Below are 18,146 nucleotides of genomic sequence, written 5' to 3'. Positions count from 1 at the left end.
CAGGAAAGAGTAAGGTTATGAGGATAACAAAAAGATTAGGTGATGAAAGATTGAATATCAGATTGGAGGGAGAGAGTATGGAGGAGGTGAACGTATTCAGATATTTATGAGTGGACGTGTCAGCGGATGGGTCTATGAAAGATGAGGTGAATCATAGAATTGATGAGGGAAAAAGAGTGAGTGGTGCACTTAGGAGTCTGTGGAGACAAAGAACTTTGTCCTTGGAGGCAAAGAGGGGAATGTATGAGAGTATAGTTTTACCAACGCTCTTATATGGGTGTGAAGCGTGGGTGATGAATGTTGCAGCGAGGAGAAGGCTGGAGGCAGTGGAGATGTCATGTCTGAGGGCAATGTGTGGTGTGAATATAATGCAGAGAATTCGTAGTTTGGAAGTTAGGAGGAGGTGCGGGATTACCAAAACTGTTGTCCAGAGGGCTGAGGAAGGGTTGTTGAGGTGGTTCGGACATGTAGAGAGAATGGAGCGAAACAGAATGACTTCAAGAGTGTATCAGTCTGTAGTGGAAGGAAGGCGGGGTAGGGGTCGGCCTAGGAAGGGTTGGAGGGAGGGGGTAAAGGAGGTTTTGTGTGCGAGGGGCTTGGACTTCCAGCAGGCATGCGTGAGCGTGTTTGATAGGAGTGAATGGAGACAAATGGTTTTTAATACTTGACGTGCTGTTGGAGTGTGAGCAAAGTAACATTTATGAAGGGATTCAGGGAAACCGGCAGGCCGGACTTGAGTCCTGGAGATGGGAAGTACAGTGCCTGCACTCTGAAGGAGGGGTGTTAATGTTGCAGTTTAAAAACTGTAGTGTAAAGCACCCTTCTGGCAAGACAGTGATGGAGTGAATGATGGTGAAAGTTTTTCTTTTTCGGGCCACCCTGCCTTGGTGGGAATCGGCCAGTGTGATAATAAAATATATATATATATATATATATATATATATATATATATATATATATATATATATATATATATATATATATATATATATATATATCTCTATATATATATATATATATATATATATATATATATATATATATATATATATATATATAGATATATATATATGTATATATATATATATATATATATATATATATATATAGATATATATATATATATATACATACATATGGAGACCCATTCGCTGACACGTCCAAGGAAGTAAATGTTTTCCCCTGCAGGCTGGAAGGTGACAGTGGGGAGGGTGGTCATGGTGACTCACTGTTGTGGGTATGTGTAATAAGCAGTGATTTAATTTTAATTAACTAGAATCGGTGTACTAGGATGTTATTTTGTAATTTGTTAAATGTGTTAAACGCAGGATTTGTGTCGTATATATTGTTATGTAGAATATATGTATATTTTTTCAAAAGATGAGTTTATGTGTTCGTCCTGATGATAAAAGGTGAAGTATTGACGACCCGTTTAACATTTTGTGTAGTTGTTTACGAAGTATGAGTGGGTCTGGGGTGGCTTATTTTTAAATTTATATTTATTTTATATTTACCCCTAATTATGTATCTTAACCTCCTACGTCCTCCTTAACATCGTAACAGCGTCACAGTACACTGAGATCAGTGGTCATACGTGCCTAAGCTCTTGGGAGTTAGCGTGGAGTGTTACCGAGCACCATGGATTGTTGTAGTGTTCTAGAATCTCAGGGTCAAGTGTTGAAGAAGGAGGTTCTACTCCTTCAGGAGGAAAACAGGAGGCGGAAGCTTCGCACAGATGGGTTTGAGAGTGAGTGTGAGATGGATTTAGCTGGTAAGGAGGAAATGGTCACCAGCAGTGAGAGTGGCAGCCGGTTGAAGTGGCAAGTGGCTCACAGTTCAGGAAGAAGGACAATAAAGAGGGTTAAGAGAGAAGATGTGAAGGTAGGAAATCGATTCTCTGTTCTCCAGGACGAGTGTACTTCAATGGTTAGTGAGGTTGAAGATACCACTGATTCCTCTGCTAATCAAGGTAAGAATAGTCTAATTGTAGGAGATTCTCAGGTAAGATATATGGACCATACACTTTGTAACAGAGATAGAAAGGTCAGACAGAGAGTGTGACTCCCAGGAGCTGGTGTTGGTAACATAGCAGGTTGGATAATATTATGTCAGGTAATGGGAACAAGCCCATTATCTGTCTTAGTGCTGGGGACAATGGCATTGGGAAGGGCAGGAGACAGGAGCTGCTGGATAAGTACAGGTCAGACATACAAGTAGTCAGGTCTAAGGGAGGGATCCCAGTCATATGTAGCATCTTGCCTAGAAAGGGAGTGGGCAATGAGTGGATGTCTAGGGCAATTGGTATAAATTGCTGGCTAGACAGGTACTGCAAGGAACTTGCAATCCCATTCATTGATAACTGGGACAAATTCTATGGCAAACGTGATATGTATGCAAGGGATGGGGTTCATCTCTCTGGGGATGGAGTGGTTGCATTAGCCAGTTCGATTGAGAGGGTAATAGATGACTTGCCTAGGACATTAAAATGATAGATTATAGAGGTATGGGTGTTTGTGGGAAACAATCAGGCTGCAGCATTAGGGTTAAAAACAGCAGTTATTACCGGGATACCTCAGGGATATGTTTAAAAGACAATATTAAAAATAAAGTTGCTAGTAAAGGCAAATCAATTGATCACCAAACAAAGAGAGAGAGTAGAGGGCAACGAGTGACTAGTTCCATTGAGGTTTACTATACAAATGGTAGGAGTCTAAGAAATAAGATAGATGAGCTAAGATTACTTGCAAGTACAGGTAATATAGATATTATTGGTATAACAGAGACCTTGTTCAACCTGAAAGATAGAGAAATGCCTTCTGAATGCAACATACAGGGTTATAAACTATTCCACACTGATAGGGTCAACAGGAAGGGTGGTGGTGTGGCGATGTATGTCAGAGAAAATTTAAATTGTTGTCTTAGACATGATGTAAGATTAGAAACATTGGACACAAAATCTGTTTAACTACAGTTTCTCGAGGGTCGTGATAAATTAATTTTGGGTGTGATTTATAGGCCCCAAACCTTGATAGGGAGTGCAGTAAGCTGTTATGGGACGAAATTCATAAGGCATCTTGATATGAAAATGTTGTGATAATGGGAGATTTTAATTTTAGACAAATTGATTGGAACAATATGACAGGAAATCTTGAGTCTAGTGACTTTCTTGATACGGTTCAGGATTGCTTTTTAGAACAGGTTGTGACAGAACCAACTAGAGGAAACAATCTGCTTGATTTGGTTCTTGCCAACAAAGAATCACTAATTAATAATCTTGAGGTTAATGATTAGCTTGAGGAAAGTGATCACAAATCACTTAGTTTCAATATATCATGGAATTACCCAGATAACTGCAATCAAATCTCTGTCCCTGACTTTCGCTTTGCCGATTTCGTGGGACTGAGAAATTACCTGGATGGGCTAAATTGGGAGGACCTGACTATGGGTCAGGGGAATGATCTTGGTTGCTAAAATGGCGTTTTTCAGAGCATAGTTCTAGCTGCCCAGACAACTTTTGTTCTGAGTAGGGAAATTAGATCTAACAAAAAATGATCCAAAATGGATGAACAATAGATTAAAACATCTCATTGGTAAAAAGAGAGGCATATATAGGCGTATCAAAAGAGCTGATGGGCAGTTAAGAAATCAATATATTCAATTAAAGAGTGAAATAAAAAAAGGAATAAGAAAAGCAAAAAGGGATAATAAGGCTAAGGTCGCAAGGGATTCAAAGACTAACCCAAAAGGGTTCTTTCAGGTATACAGAAGTAAGATTAGGGACAAGATTGGCCCACTTAAGAGTAACTCTGGTCAGATCACTGACAGTGATAAGGATATGTGTGAAATTTTCAATACTTACAATTTTTACCCAGGAAAATACTAGCGAAATTCCTGAAATAATAGATTATGTAGAACTGGACGATGATAAACTATGCACGATTGCGGTAACTAGTGACATGGTCCTCAGACAAATAGAAAAATTAAAACCTAACAAATCCCCAGGCCCTGATGAACTGTTTACAAGGTTGTTAAAGGAATGTAAAGAGGAATTTAGCATACCTTTAGCTAATATTTTCAACATATCACTACAAACTGGCGTAGTGCCTGATAAGTGGAAAATGGCAAATGTAATACCTATTTACAAGGCAGGTCACAGGTCCTTGGCTTCGAACTATGGACCAATAAGCCTTACCTCCATAGTGGGAAAATTTTTGGAATCAATAATTGCCGAAGCAATTCGTAACCATCTTGATAGGCATAAATTGTTTAATTATTCTCAACACGGTTTTACAAAGGGGCGTTCCTGTCTTACGAATTTGCTAACTTTTCTCACTAAGGTGTTTGAGGAGGTAGATCATGGTAACGAATATGATATTGCATATATGGACTTCAGTAAGGCTTTCGATAGAGTTCCACATCAGAGGCTATTGAGGAAACTTAAGACACATGGAATGGGAGGAGAATTTTTTTCCTGGGTAGAGGCATGGCTGACAAATAGGCAGCAGAGAGTTTGCATAAATTGGGAGAAATCAGAATGGGGGCACATCACAAGCGGTGTTCTGCAGGGTTCAGTGCTGGGTCCTTTGTTGTTCACAATTTACATAAATGACATAGATGAGGGAATAAATAGCGACATAAGCAAATTTGCTGATGACACCAAAATAGGCCTGCCAATTCATTCTAATGAGGACACTAGAGCACTCCAGGATGATTTGAAAAGACTGATGCAATGGTCGGAGAAGTGGCAGATGCAGTTTAATATAGACAAATGCAAAGTCCTAAATGTTGGACAGGAAAATAACCATGCTACATATAAACTGAATAATGTAGATCTTAATACTACTGGTTGCGAAAAGTATTTAGAAGTTCTGGTTAACAGTAATCTAAAACCAAGACAGCAGTGCATTAGTGTTCACAATAAAGCTAACAGAATCCTTGGCTTCATATCTAGAAGTATAAATAATAGAAGTCCTCAGGTTGTTCTTCAACTGTATATATCCTTGGTTAGGCCTCATTTAGATTATACTGCACAGTTCTGGTCACCGTATTGCAGAATGGATATAAATGCACTGGAAAACGTACAGAGGAGGATGACAAAGTTGATCCCATGTATCAGAAATCTTCCCTATGAGGATAGACTGAGGGACCTGAATCTGCACTCTCTAGAAAGGCGTAGAATTAGGGGGGATATGATCGAAGTGTATAAATGGAAAACAGAAATAAATAAAGGGGATGTAAACAGAGTGCCGAAAATTTCCAGCCAAGACAGGACTCGCAGCAATGGTTTCAAGTTGGAAAAATTCAGATTCAGGAAGGATATAGGAAAGCACTGGTTTGGTAATAGAGTTGTGGACGAGTGGAGCAAACTCCCGAGTACAGCTATAGAAGCTAAGGCGTTGTGTAGCTTTAAAATAGGTTAGATAAATACATGAGTGGGTGTGGGTAGGTGTGAATTGGACATGACTAGCTTGTGTTACTAGGTCTGATGCCGTGCTCCTTCCTTAAGTGGAACTGACCTGACTAGGTGGGTCTTTGGGCTAATCCGGGGGGAGGGATGGACCTGCATCGCATGGGTCAGTAGGCCGGTTGCAGTGTTCCTTCTTTCTTATGTTCTTATTTTCTTAATTTAAGGGACAGGGGCCAGGAGCCGTCAATCAAGCCTTCTAATCGCTTCTAATCATAAATAACTGTACACTAACCGTTGAAGCTGAGTAAGTTGGGATGAGAGAAGTGATCCACTTGAGCACGTCACTTACAATGAGGAGGCTAGGTTGGGCAGACAGATTCAAGGCCCACACCGCTGTGGTGATGATCTCACCTAGTGAAGAGAGACCAACTGGTATTACACGCTGCTGATCATGTTATCCTAAAGACAAACTAACAGATGTCCCAGTTATACAGGGAAGAAGGAGGGGAAAACAGGTATGATTTTTTTTTTTTTCCAATGTGCAATTTGCAGTATTGCGAGAATTACTATGGCAAGCAATAGTGTTGAAGAACTGTGACAAGAATAAGGTAAGTGTCAGTGCAATTAGGGCTACAGGTAGATCAAGAACAGCCTGCCTAGGCAGTGGCCGAGTCACAATTAATGGAGGGAGAAGGAAGCCACCACGAATTCTTACGCTAAATAGCCCCCTCGGGTTCACCGCATTATTAATTGTCACTGCAACAGGCGGAGATGTTAACGATTAACACCTACATAAAAATAAGCTAACAGACTCATATTGAGTTATCAGATTACCGTCAGAGAAAAAAATGATTATTCAATAATTTCTCACTCATAATATATTAGGACGCTGACCAGGAACAGTCGGGATATTACTTACCAGCAATAATGTTGACGAGAGCGAGAACAGCGAAGCCGGAAGCAGATGTCTGGAAAGGTAAGCTGAACAGATACGCCAGAGGGATGCTTCCCCACCCGTACAGTAATAACAACAATAACAAAGCACCTAGAAGTATTAATTTGTAAATAGTCGGATATATAAATAAAATATTTCACAACAGCTTATGCTATGATAAATTAGACACATGTGCAACTCTTGGGTATCTTTATTGAGGAAACGTTTCGCCACACAGTGGCTTCATCAGTCCATACATGTCGGTTCTCTGAACCATTCATCTACAATCCTGTCAGACACTGCAACTTTTTGGGATCTTAATACTTGGGAATTCTTCGCTTGCCTAATTCTTGGGCACGACCTACTTCAACATTGAACAAATGTGACACCACCTACGACTGCTGCACCTCTCCTGCCATACGGTTTATAAGCTGCTTCTCAGCACGTATGCCGTATTCTATTCAAGATTGATGGACTGACCACATCGACTCAAGGTTTAGGGACTGATTACCTCATTCTCCTCCTGTTCTTCAAGATTCTCCTTTGTATGGACTGATGAAGCCACTGTGTGGCGAAACGTTTCCTCAATAAAGATACCCAAGAGTTGCACATGTGTCTAATTTATCAACGTGTCGGTTCTCTGAACCATTCATTTACAAATTTTATGCTATAAAAGCTTTACAATTTTAGTAATATATCGTAGATGCATAAATTATCATGGTCAGTAGTTTTAATAATATTCAGAGTAAATTTCGTTTTAATGTATAAATATTATTGCTTAAGTGTTTAATATGTCATATTAAGTGGAAATCGGCTACATATAATACTTAAAAGTAATTTTAGCTAAATTATTTTTGGATGAGCAATATAAACATTGAGAGTAATTTAAATACCAGAATATCTGAATCTATATCTTGAATAGAAAGTAATTATTACATCAAAAAATATTTTAAATATTCTTCATGACAGTTTATGTTCAAAAATTTTAGCCCAGAATATTTTCACTACGTAAAAACTAACTTTTTGTACAATGTAAAGATCTTGCGTAAAAGGTGAATGATCCTAAAGTTTGATATCATAACTGATATTGATCCTAGGAGGTGGCTAGATAATCTAGTGAGAGACACTCTTAATACTGAGAGGTTTGAGATATCTAAGATGGCTGCCGAGGTGCTTGCCCATTATCCATAAATGCGAGAAGATTTTTCAAGACGAATATTCAGCATTTTAGTCAGATTTATTGCCACTAACGTGTGTTTATGTAAATAAGTCACCTTTTATACTTTCATGCTGATAAGTATGCTGGTAGGATGATGCTGGCAGGTATGATGGTAGGATGATGCTGGTAGGTATGCTGGTAGGATGATGCTGGTAGGTATGCTGGTAGGATGATGCTGGTAGGTATGCTGGTGGGATGATGCTGGTAGGTATGCTGGTAGGATGATACACAAATAACCCGCACATAAAAGAGAGAAGCTTACGACGACGTTTCGGTCCGACTTGGACCATTGACAAAGTCACAATGGTCCAAGTCGGACCGAAACGTCGTCGTAAGCTTCTCTCTTTTATGTGCGGGTTATTTTCTGTATCGTTCCAGTCACGGTATTGTGCCTTTTTGTTATTTACTGGTAGGATGATGCTGGTAGGTATGCTGGTAGGATGATGCTGGTAGGTATGCTGGTAGGATGATGCTGGTAGGTATGCTGGTAGGATGATGCTGGTAGGTATGCTGGTATGATGATGCTGGTAGGTATGCTGGTAGGATGATGCTGGTAGGTATGCTGGTAGGATGATGCTGGTAGGTATGCTGGTAGGATGATGCTGGTAGGTATGCTGGTAGGATGATGCTGGTAGGTTTGCTGGTAGGATGATGCTGGTAGGTATGCTGGTAGGATGATGCTGGTAGGTATGCTGGTAGGATGATGCTGGTAGGTATGCTGGTAGGATGATGCTGGTAGGATGATTCTGGTAGGTATGCTGGTAGGATGATGCTGGTAGGTATGCTGGTAGGATGATGCTGATAGGTATGCTGGTATGATGATGCTGGTAGGTATGCTGGTATGATGATGCTGGTAGGTATGCTGGTAGGATGATGCTGGTAGGTATGCTGGTAGGATGATGCTGGTAGGTATACTGGTAGGATGATGCTGGTAGGTATACTGGTAGGATGATGCTGGTAGGTATGCTGGTAGGATGATGCTGATAGGTATGCTGGTAGGATGATGCTGGTAGGTATACTGGTAGGATGATGCTGGTAGGTATACTGGTAGGATGATGCTGGTAGGTATGCTGGTAGGATGATGCTGATAGGTATGCTGGTAGGATGATGCCATATAAAGTGCCTATCCAAAGATGGCTGCCATCTTCACCATAAAGTAATGGTTACAAGTACTGATGCATATTCTCCTCGCCAGCGTCATTTATATTAAATTCAAGTTCAAATTCAAATTCAAAGTTTATTCTCTATAAAGATTACAATGTTGAATTTACAGAATTTGGTTGTTGTGTGGTTTACATGTAGTTAAATAATGATTACAGAGTGTACCACTAGAACGCCTAGCATGGCTAGGCATTTCGGGCAGACTTAGTTTAATTCTTTATTTTAAAATATTACAAATTATGAGGTAAGTTGGTATTATGGCTAAGTGACTAAATACTAGTTTGTGAGTTTAGGAACTAGACAACATTTATATTTTCAGAAAGCCTGAATTTACGATGAAAAAGACACGTATCAGAGATAATATTCATTACAACATTTCACTTACACGAGGCAATATCAATATAAAATATAAAAAAAAAGACGCCTTTTTGGTACACTTGTCGGCTTGGTTGTCAACACTCAAATCTCATACACTGAGTGTCCGTGGTGCGATTCCCAACACGGGTGGAAATACTTAGCATGTTTCCTGACACATGCTGACCGTGTTCACCTTTCAGTAAGTAGGTACATGGGTGTTAGTCGACTGGTGTGGGTCGCATCCTGGGGACAATATTGAAGGATCATAATGGAAATAAGACAGACAGTCCTCGATGACGCACTGAAAATGGTAAATGCGATACCTATCTACAAAGCAGGAGACAGGTCGCTCGCTTCGAATAATAGACCAATTAGCCTAACCTTCACTGCGGGAAAATTGAAGGAATCAGTAATTGCCGAGACTTTTCGAGGCTACCTTTAAAGACAAAAATTGATCATTGTACCTCAACATGGTTTTTACGAAAGAGGGTTCTTGACTTTCGGATTTACTAACTTTTATCTCTGAGGTATTTGAGGAAGTAGATTATGATAATGAATATGAAATTGTGTATACTGGCTTTAGTAAGATCTTTGATGAAGTTCCACATCGGAGATTACTGAGGAAGGTAGAGGCTCACGAAATAAGAGGGGATTTTTTTTTTTTTGTGGATGCAAGTGTAGGCAACAGAGTTTGTATAAGTGGGGAGAACTCAGAGTGAGGACGAGTGACAAGCAGTGTTCTACAGGGATCAGTATTGGGCCCTTTGTTGTTCACAATATACAAAAATGGCAAGGATGAAGGAATAAATAGCGAAATAAGCAAGTTTGCCGATGGTACTAAAATAGATCGTCGGATTAATTCTGACGAGAACACTCGAGCGCTACAGGAAGTCATGGTTAGCCTGAAGAAGTAGTCGAAAAAGTGGTAGATGTAGTGTTATGTAGACAAGTGTAAAATTCTAAGTCTGGGAAAAGAGAATTATCATGGCACTTATGGGTGTGGGTGAATGTGAGTTAGACTTGCCTAGCTTGAACCAAGAGGACTGCTGCAGTGATATTTCTTTCTTAAGTTCTTATGTTGTCCCGCCTCATTGATAATATACAGAAGTGAAAAGGTAGCCAACTGAAATTTTCATTTAAAAATTCATCCACTCATGATTAGAACAAAAAAATTATTTGACATGAACCTGAGAAACCTAAATTGTGATATTTAATTAAAATATAATGAACTTATGCTGATATACAGTTTGTATTTTATATATTCACAGGTAGTCGGTGATCGCCTTGGCAGCCATCTTGGATTTTTCAAATTCTTGAATGGTTACACTGACGCCTAAAACACTCAAAAATCTTTCGAGAATAATTATGCTTAACAAAATTCCAGGTTCAACATAAACACCGAGTTTGACAAGGAGTCCCAGAAGAATTATTTTCCTGATGTGGAATAACTGATAGCAGAATCGTATATACACGAGAAGGGAATATCTTACGTGTAAATCCACTAAGAATTTACTTGCATTCCTGATTTACAGATGAAAGTATTGTTGACTGATGGTATTCAGATGAAATGCAACGTTAATTAGTGTTTCGGTAGCTGTCTGACCAAGAGAGGGATCCTCCAGCCATATTACCTCCAACCTCTTTAATATTCTTTAAGGTTTTAATTCATTTAAAGATATGTAAAGTTTGATATGAATGTGTCAGTCTCCTTGAATGATGTTGGGCCACTGCCATATTCTAAAGGAATTTCTACGAATATTGGATTAACATTAAGAAAGAATAAATAAATTTAAATTTTAAAGATTTCAGTGTTTCAATGTAATTTGATTACCAGTTTCAGGAGATTAGGAATAGAATCAGATTTTTTTCTATAGTAAAGTTCTCTTTTTTTGAAACCGGGTTTATTTTTTTCCAGTCAAGTATGGTGCTAATAATCTGTCTTGGACTGAGCTTTGCTGTTATTTTATTCTATCAGTTTTAGATGGGATTCAAATCAGGACTGTTACCTATCCATTGCATAACACTGGTGTTGTTGTTGACATGTTCTGACATGAGGCGACGAGCACAAGTATTGCCATAAATCTTGAGGAATGAGAGGAGCACACGGCGAGCACACGGGGGGTGTTAATGGCAACAACCTTGCATGACACCTGGTGAGCACACAGGGGGTGTTAATGCCAACAACCTTGCATGACACCTGGTGAGCACACGGGGGGTGTTAATGCCAACAACTCTGCATGATACCTGGCGAGCACACGAGGGGTGTTAATGGCAACCTTGCATGACACCTGGCGCGCACACGAGGAGTGTTCAAGGCAACAACCGTGCATGACACCTGGCGAGCACACGAAAGGGAGGGGGGTAATTGCAACAACCCTGCATGGGAGAACTAACAACCACTTAGTAGATAACATAGGGCTTTTATTGAGAGTAGCTCCAAGTTTTTGGATCAAGAAACTTCCACCGCCCTTCCTTGAAGCAATTTGGTAATAGTATACTAGTACATAGTTTTGAGTTTAAACTAGACAGATGTTGATGTGGTGCCGGAGAATAACAATTTCAACCTTCCTTTGAGAATTGACCAGCGTTGAAAACTTGAATTATTATTATAATGGGGAGCGTTAAACCCGTAGGGATTATAAAGCGCCTGTGTGGGAGATGGATGGAAGGCATTTAGGCTCAATTCAGGGAACTGAAGAACAGATCCACTCCCCTGGATCAAAAGCCTCTCACCGGCTTCAAGACACCTCCCTTGAAGCCTTGTAACGAAGCCAGTCCAAAGCTATTGAACGAAATCCAATTTATCAATTTCATTAATATAATTAGAAAACTGGCACCTAAACAACACAATAATAATTCGGGCCATCTTTTCGTAAGATATTCCAGTGTTAAATGTTTGCTGCCAATCAGAAGAAGCATCTTTAAGTTATTGTATGAAAACCTTGGAAAGATTTTCACACATCCCTTATCGGAGGATAACTAGTGACTCGTTTAGTCGATCAATTTTAACCCAATAAACTAACCTGCAAAAACACCAGAAAATATACTCATCTTCCTCGTCTTATCGACAATTACCTGGAGCTTCCCCGAGGGTGAAGTACTTCTTGGAGTCCCAGATCATAAATATTATGAAGACAATAATTGCGGAGACGAGGTAGGTGATGTAGTCCCAGAGGAAGGTAGTGGTCCAGAGCAACCACACTGGAGTTCCAGTCATTACCTGCACCTAGGGATACCAGGGCACAAAAATGGGATATTTTATTCGGTACACAAATGTGGTATATTCATGGCTACTCGAATGACATTTTCTCATGTTTATACAAGTAGCAATGGGCATAAGTTCCTTCAGAAATGAATATCTAAAATAGGACAGGAATGTTCGCCAGGAAACAAAAATGTGTCTCCTTCTGCAGGAAATTGCAAGTTTGGCAACAGTGGAACAATCTGCGAGGTTTAGTCAGTGTAGCGGACACCTTGGATTGCTTTAATAGTAACTTGGATAAGCATGTATATAAATAATATGTAATGTGCAGGTTAAGGCTTCTTGTTTAATAAGATATTTTGTCTACCAGGGACAGGTGATCTCATGTCCGTAGTGAAGTGATCTGTATTGTGTAAGGACATCCCTAGTGAGCTCTCCATTCTTGGATGACAGACTGTGTTGACTTCCCTCAACTTCAACTATAAATATATTGAACAACCATGGTGACATCACACACCCTTGTCTAAGACTCCTCTACTTTTACTGGTAAATAGTCTCCCTCTCTCCTACATAACTTGAACCTCACTATCCTCGTAAAAGCTCTTCACTGCTTTCAGTAACCTACCTCCTACTCTATACATCTGCAACATCTACCACATTTCCCCCATATCCACTGTGTCATATGCTTTTTCCAAATCCATAAAAGCCACAAAAACTTCTTTACCCTTTTCTATATACTGTTCACCTATATGTTTCATTGTCAACGCTTGGTCTACACACCCCCTACCATTCCTGAAGCCTCCTTGTTCATCTGCTATCCTACTCTCCGTCTTACTCTTAATTCTTTCAGCAATAACTCTACCATACACTTTACCAAGTATACTCAACAGACTTATTCGCCTATAATTATTGCACTCTCTTTTATCCCCTTTGCCTTTATACAAAGGAACTATGCATGCTCTCTGTCAATCCCTAGGTACCTTACTCTCTTCCATACATTTATCAAATAAAAGCACCAACCACTCCACCTGCTTTCACCATTTCTATCTTTATGCTATCAATCCCAGCTGCCTTACTCCCTTTCATTCTACTCACTGCCTCATGAACTTTCCCCACACTCACAACTGGCACCTCCATACTCCTACAAGATGTTATTCCTCCTTGCCCTATACCCGAAATCAGAGCTTCCCTATCTTCATCAACATTTAACAATTACTCAAAATATTACCCCCATCTTCCTGATACCTCGATCTCTCCATTTAATAACTCTCCATTAGTTCCCTAGACTTCCTCAATTTATAAATCTCACTCCAAAAATTTTTCTCATTTTCAAAAAAATTTGTTGATAACATCTCACCCACTCTCTCATTTGTTCTTTTTTTAACATTGCTTTAACACTCTCTTAACCTCTCTTTTTCTCTCTCCATATACTCTTTCCTCCTTGTATCACTTCTACTTTGTAAAAACCTCTCATATGCTAACTTTTTCTCCCTTCTACTTTCTTTACATCATCATTCCACCAATCGCTCCTCTTCCCTCCCGCACCCACTTTCCTGTAACCACAAACTTCTGCTGAACACTCTAACACTACTTTCTTAAACCTACCCCATACATCTTCGACCCCATTGCCTATACTCTCACCTGCCCATCTATCCTCCAATAGTTGTTTATATCTTACCCTAACTGCCTCCTCTTTTAGTTCATAAACCTTCACCTCTCTCTTACTTGCTGCTTCCGTTTTTCTTGTATCCCATCTACCTTTTACTCTCACTGTAGCTAGAACTAAAAAGTGATCTGATATATCTGTGGCCCTTCTTTAAACATGTACATCCCGAAGTCTACTCAACAGTCTTTTATCTACCAATACATAGTCCAACAAACTGCTGTCACTTTGCCCTACATCATATCTTGTATGCTTATTTATCCTCTTTTTTTTTTAAATATGTGATACCTGTAACCAAACTCCTTTCTATACAAGGTTCAATCAAAATCTCCCCATTATCATTTACACCTGGTACCCCAAACTTACCTACTACACCCTTTCAAAATGTTTCTCCTACTTTAGCATTTAGGTCCCCTACCACAATTACTCTCTCACTTGATTCAAAAGTTCCTAAATACTCGTTTAACATCTAAAATCTCTCTCTTTCCTCTACACTCCTCTCTTCTCCAGCTGCATACATGCTTATTATGACCCACTGTTTGCATCCGACCCTTATTTTAATCTACATAATCCTTGAATTTATACATTTATATTCCCTCTTCTCCTTCCATAAATGATGAAAATAACGCAGAATTAGATTTTTTTTAACTTATCAGTAAAGAGTGAGAACCAAAAAACAAAGATTGCCACATATGAGAAAATTCTGAAACGTTGAAACCTGAAAGCTGAATGAGATTTTCGCCTTATAATCGGTGATACACACGTAACAACATGTACCGTATATGCCACCTTTATATCAACAATGTATCTCTTAAATCTTCTGTACCATATTATATAATAAAATATTCCTATTGGTAAAGAAAAAAATATGAAAGGATGGGGTGATAGGGGAAGTGGAATATTCAAACGGCTTCAGGAAGAAATCCAAATATTCTTCCTTGAAGCCTTTTTATCCACTTCTCCGAGGCTATGGGTCCCACAATTTGCACCAGAGGTGGACCCCATCCTATATTAAATATATATATATATATATATATATATATATATATATATATATATATATATATATATATATATATATATATGTATATATATATGCATATATATATATATATATATATATATATATATATATATATATATATATATATATATATATATATATATATATATATATATGTATATATATATGCATATATATATATATATATATATATATATATATATATATATATATATATATATATATATATATATATATATATCCTGCCACATTGTATATCCAACTGTCTTGTTAATTGAAACTGCCCTATCACATGTTTTGGTATTCAATTTTCATTGTATATCTTGTCTTTTTATATCCTTCTCATCATATATCCTGTCTTGTTATATCTTTTTATCAGGAATCCTCTCTTCTTACATGATCTTCAGATATCCTGTTTTTTAATACCCTTCCTGTGAAATATTCTGCCTTACACCCTCTCCTTCACACATTTTGTCATGTTATTCACTCGCTATCATTTATCCTATTTTAATATCCTCCTTATCATATATCTTGTCTTGCTATGCACTGCCCATTACATATAATTTCAATTTATACCCTCCCTGTCTTATTATACCCTCTCACATGTAATGTACCATCCTGCTATGCTTTTCTCTAACCCTTATTTTATCTTATTACATTCTCCCTTTCATGTATCCTCCTCCATCTAATACTATCTTGTTAAACCATCCCCATCCCATATCCGATTATATTTTATCCTCCAACATCTTTTATCTATACGTATTTTTATACCCTTCGCATATCTATGTGGCAACTATAAATTCAGTCCTAGTTAGCTTACTACATCAATTTGAAATCATACAACGGGTTGGGGCTTGAACCCGGGGTTAGTGAGCTTAAAATCGTGTTATTTTGGGTTTTGTGAGTCATGATGGCGGCTTTGAGAGGACTTGAGTTTGAGCATGTCAAAGCCACGGTGGTTTAGGATTCATTTGTAAAAACATTCATTTATGGTCACGGTGATGGCCTTTGCTAACTTCCCTATGATGTATAGAAATATACCTAGTTGGATGAATCTTATTGCAGCCAGCTGGTCGAGTGGTTAACGCACTGGCTTGTGAGTTGTAGGACTCACTTACCATGGGTTCAAGCCTTATGCATCCCGTGATTTGATTGCATTCGTATTACTGCGATTTCGTGAATCAGGAATGTAATTGAATGCCTCTTTAGAAGGTCATAGTAGAGTTGCTGCAACCGGTTACCTGTTTGGCCTTGGTCTCTCTCTCCTGGAGAGGAAAGACGATGAAGGAAGCGGAGAGTAAGGCCAAGGCGAGAGGCATTACCATGGAGTATACCAGAGCGCTCGCTGACGTGTTGTCGTCCTTTATCTGCCACTATGTTATTCAAATTTATAAAAAAATATTATTATTATTGCTATTATTATTATTATTATTATTATTATAAATTAATAATATAATTGCTTTTATTAGTTTATTTTAAATAAGTGCATGAGAGAAAAGAAATTGGCTCACCGTTCTGTTGGGCGGCAATGGTCGATTGGAGGTGGTGATAGAGTGTTCCGTTGAGTTGGTGGCAGCTCTGAGAAGAGCGTTGGTGACCAAGGAGGTGCTTACTCCTGGTGTGTGGTAGGGGATAGATTGGTACAACATGCGCAGCCCCGTGACTTCGTTCTCAGTAAGGAACTCTGCCTGTAGGTGGTAGTAAAAGACCTTGAGTGCTTTATGGTTGAGTGCGAGAGAGGTAGTAACATTGAACTCCTTTCAGCTTAGATTTACATTTATTTATTGTCACGCGTTCTGGATGCTGAGTCAGCCACAGAATCAATAATACACAGGTCAATAAAGGTTTTATTTAACATTTAAAAATCGTGAGTCTCTAACTAATTTTGGGACTCTGAATATCGTACTTAAAATATTCTGTTCACACAACATTTAACTCACTGAGTGTTACATATACACAGGATTCTGCTCACAGAACATTCTACACACAGAACATTCTACACAGAACATTCTACACGCAGAACATTCTACACAGAACTTTCTATACAGAACATTCTACACACAGAACATTCTACACACAGAACATTCTACACACAGAACATTCTACACACAGAACATTCTACACACAGAACATTCTACACACAGAACATTCTACACACAGAACATTCTACACAGAACATTCTACACGCAGAACATTCTACACACAGAACATTCTACACAGAACTTTCTATACAGAACATTCTACACACAGAACATTCTATACACAACATTCTACACACAGAACATTCTACACACAGAACATTCTACACACAGAACATTCTACACACAGAACATTCTACACACAGAACATTCTACACACAGAACATTCTACACACAGAACATTCTACACACAGAACATTCTACACACAGAACATTCTACACAGAACATTCTACACGCAGAACATTCTACACACAGAACATTCTACACAGAACTTTCTATACAGAACATTCTACACACAGAACATTCTACACACAGAACATTCTACACACAGAACATTCTACACAGAACATTCTACACGCAGAACATTCTACACAGAACTTTCTATACAGAACATTCTACACGCAGAACATTCTACACACAGAACATTCTACACACAGAACATTCTACACACAACATTCTACACACAGAACATTCTACACACAGAACATTCTACACAGAACATTCTACACGCAGAACATTCTACACACAGAATATTATACACAGAACATTCTACACACAGAACATTCTACACAGAACATTCTATACACAGAACATTCTATACACAACATTCTACACACAGAACATTCTACACACAGAACATTCTACACACAGAACATTCTACACACAGAACATTCTACACACAGAATATTCTATACAGAGAATATTCTATACACAACATTCTACACACAGAACATTCTACACACAGAACATTCTACACACAGAACATTCTACACACAGAACATTCTACACACAGAACATTCTACACAGAACACTCTACACACAGAACATTCTACACACAGAATATTCTACACAGAACACTCTACACACAGAACATTCTACACACAGAGCATTCTACACACAGAACATTCTACACACAGAACATTCTACACACAGAACATTCTACACACAGAACATTCTACACACAGGACATTCTACACACA

General features: G+C 38.6%; 1 protein-coding gene across 1 annotated transcript in view; it reads right to left on the bottom strand.

Moving 5' to 3' along the window:
- The window catches only part of LOC128686029 (phospholipid-transporting ATPase ABCA3), a gene marked incomplete at its 3' end in the record, with an annotated part of 363,040 nt that overhangs the window by 73,836 nt on the left and 271,058 nt on the right, over nt 1-18,146 (bottom strand). The window contains 5 exon segments of the mRNA XM_070083443.1: nt 5,700-5,818; nt 6,327-6,452; nt 12,154-12,304; nt 16,209-16,340; nt 16,479-16,655. Coding sequence (XP_069939544.1) covers nt 5,700-5,818; nt 6,327-6,452; nt 12,154-12,304; nt 16,209-16,340; nt 16,479-16,655 — 705 coding nt within the window.

The sequence above is a fragment of the Cherax quadricarinatus genome, chromosome 9 (genome assembly GCF_038502225.1).
Source record: "Cherax quadricarinatus isolate ZL_2023a chromosome 9, ASM3850222v1, whole genome shotgun sequence".
Lineage (NCBI taxonomy): Eukaryota > Metazoa > Arthropoda > Malacostraca > Decapoda > Parastacidae > Cherax > Cherax quadricarinatus.
Note: the sequence above shows the minus strand (reverse complement) of the source record. Positions and strands in the feature narration are given on the sequence as shown.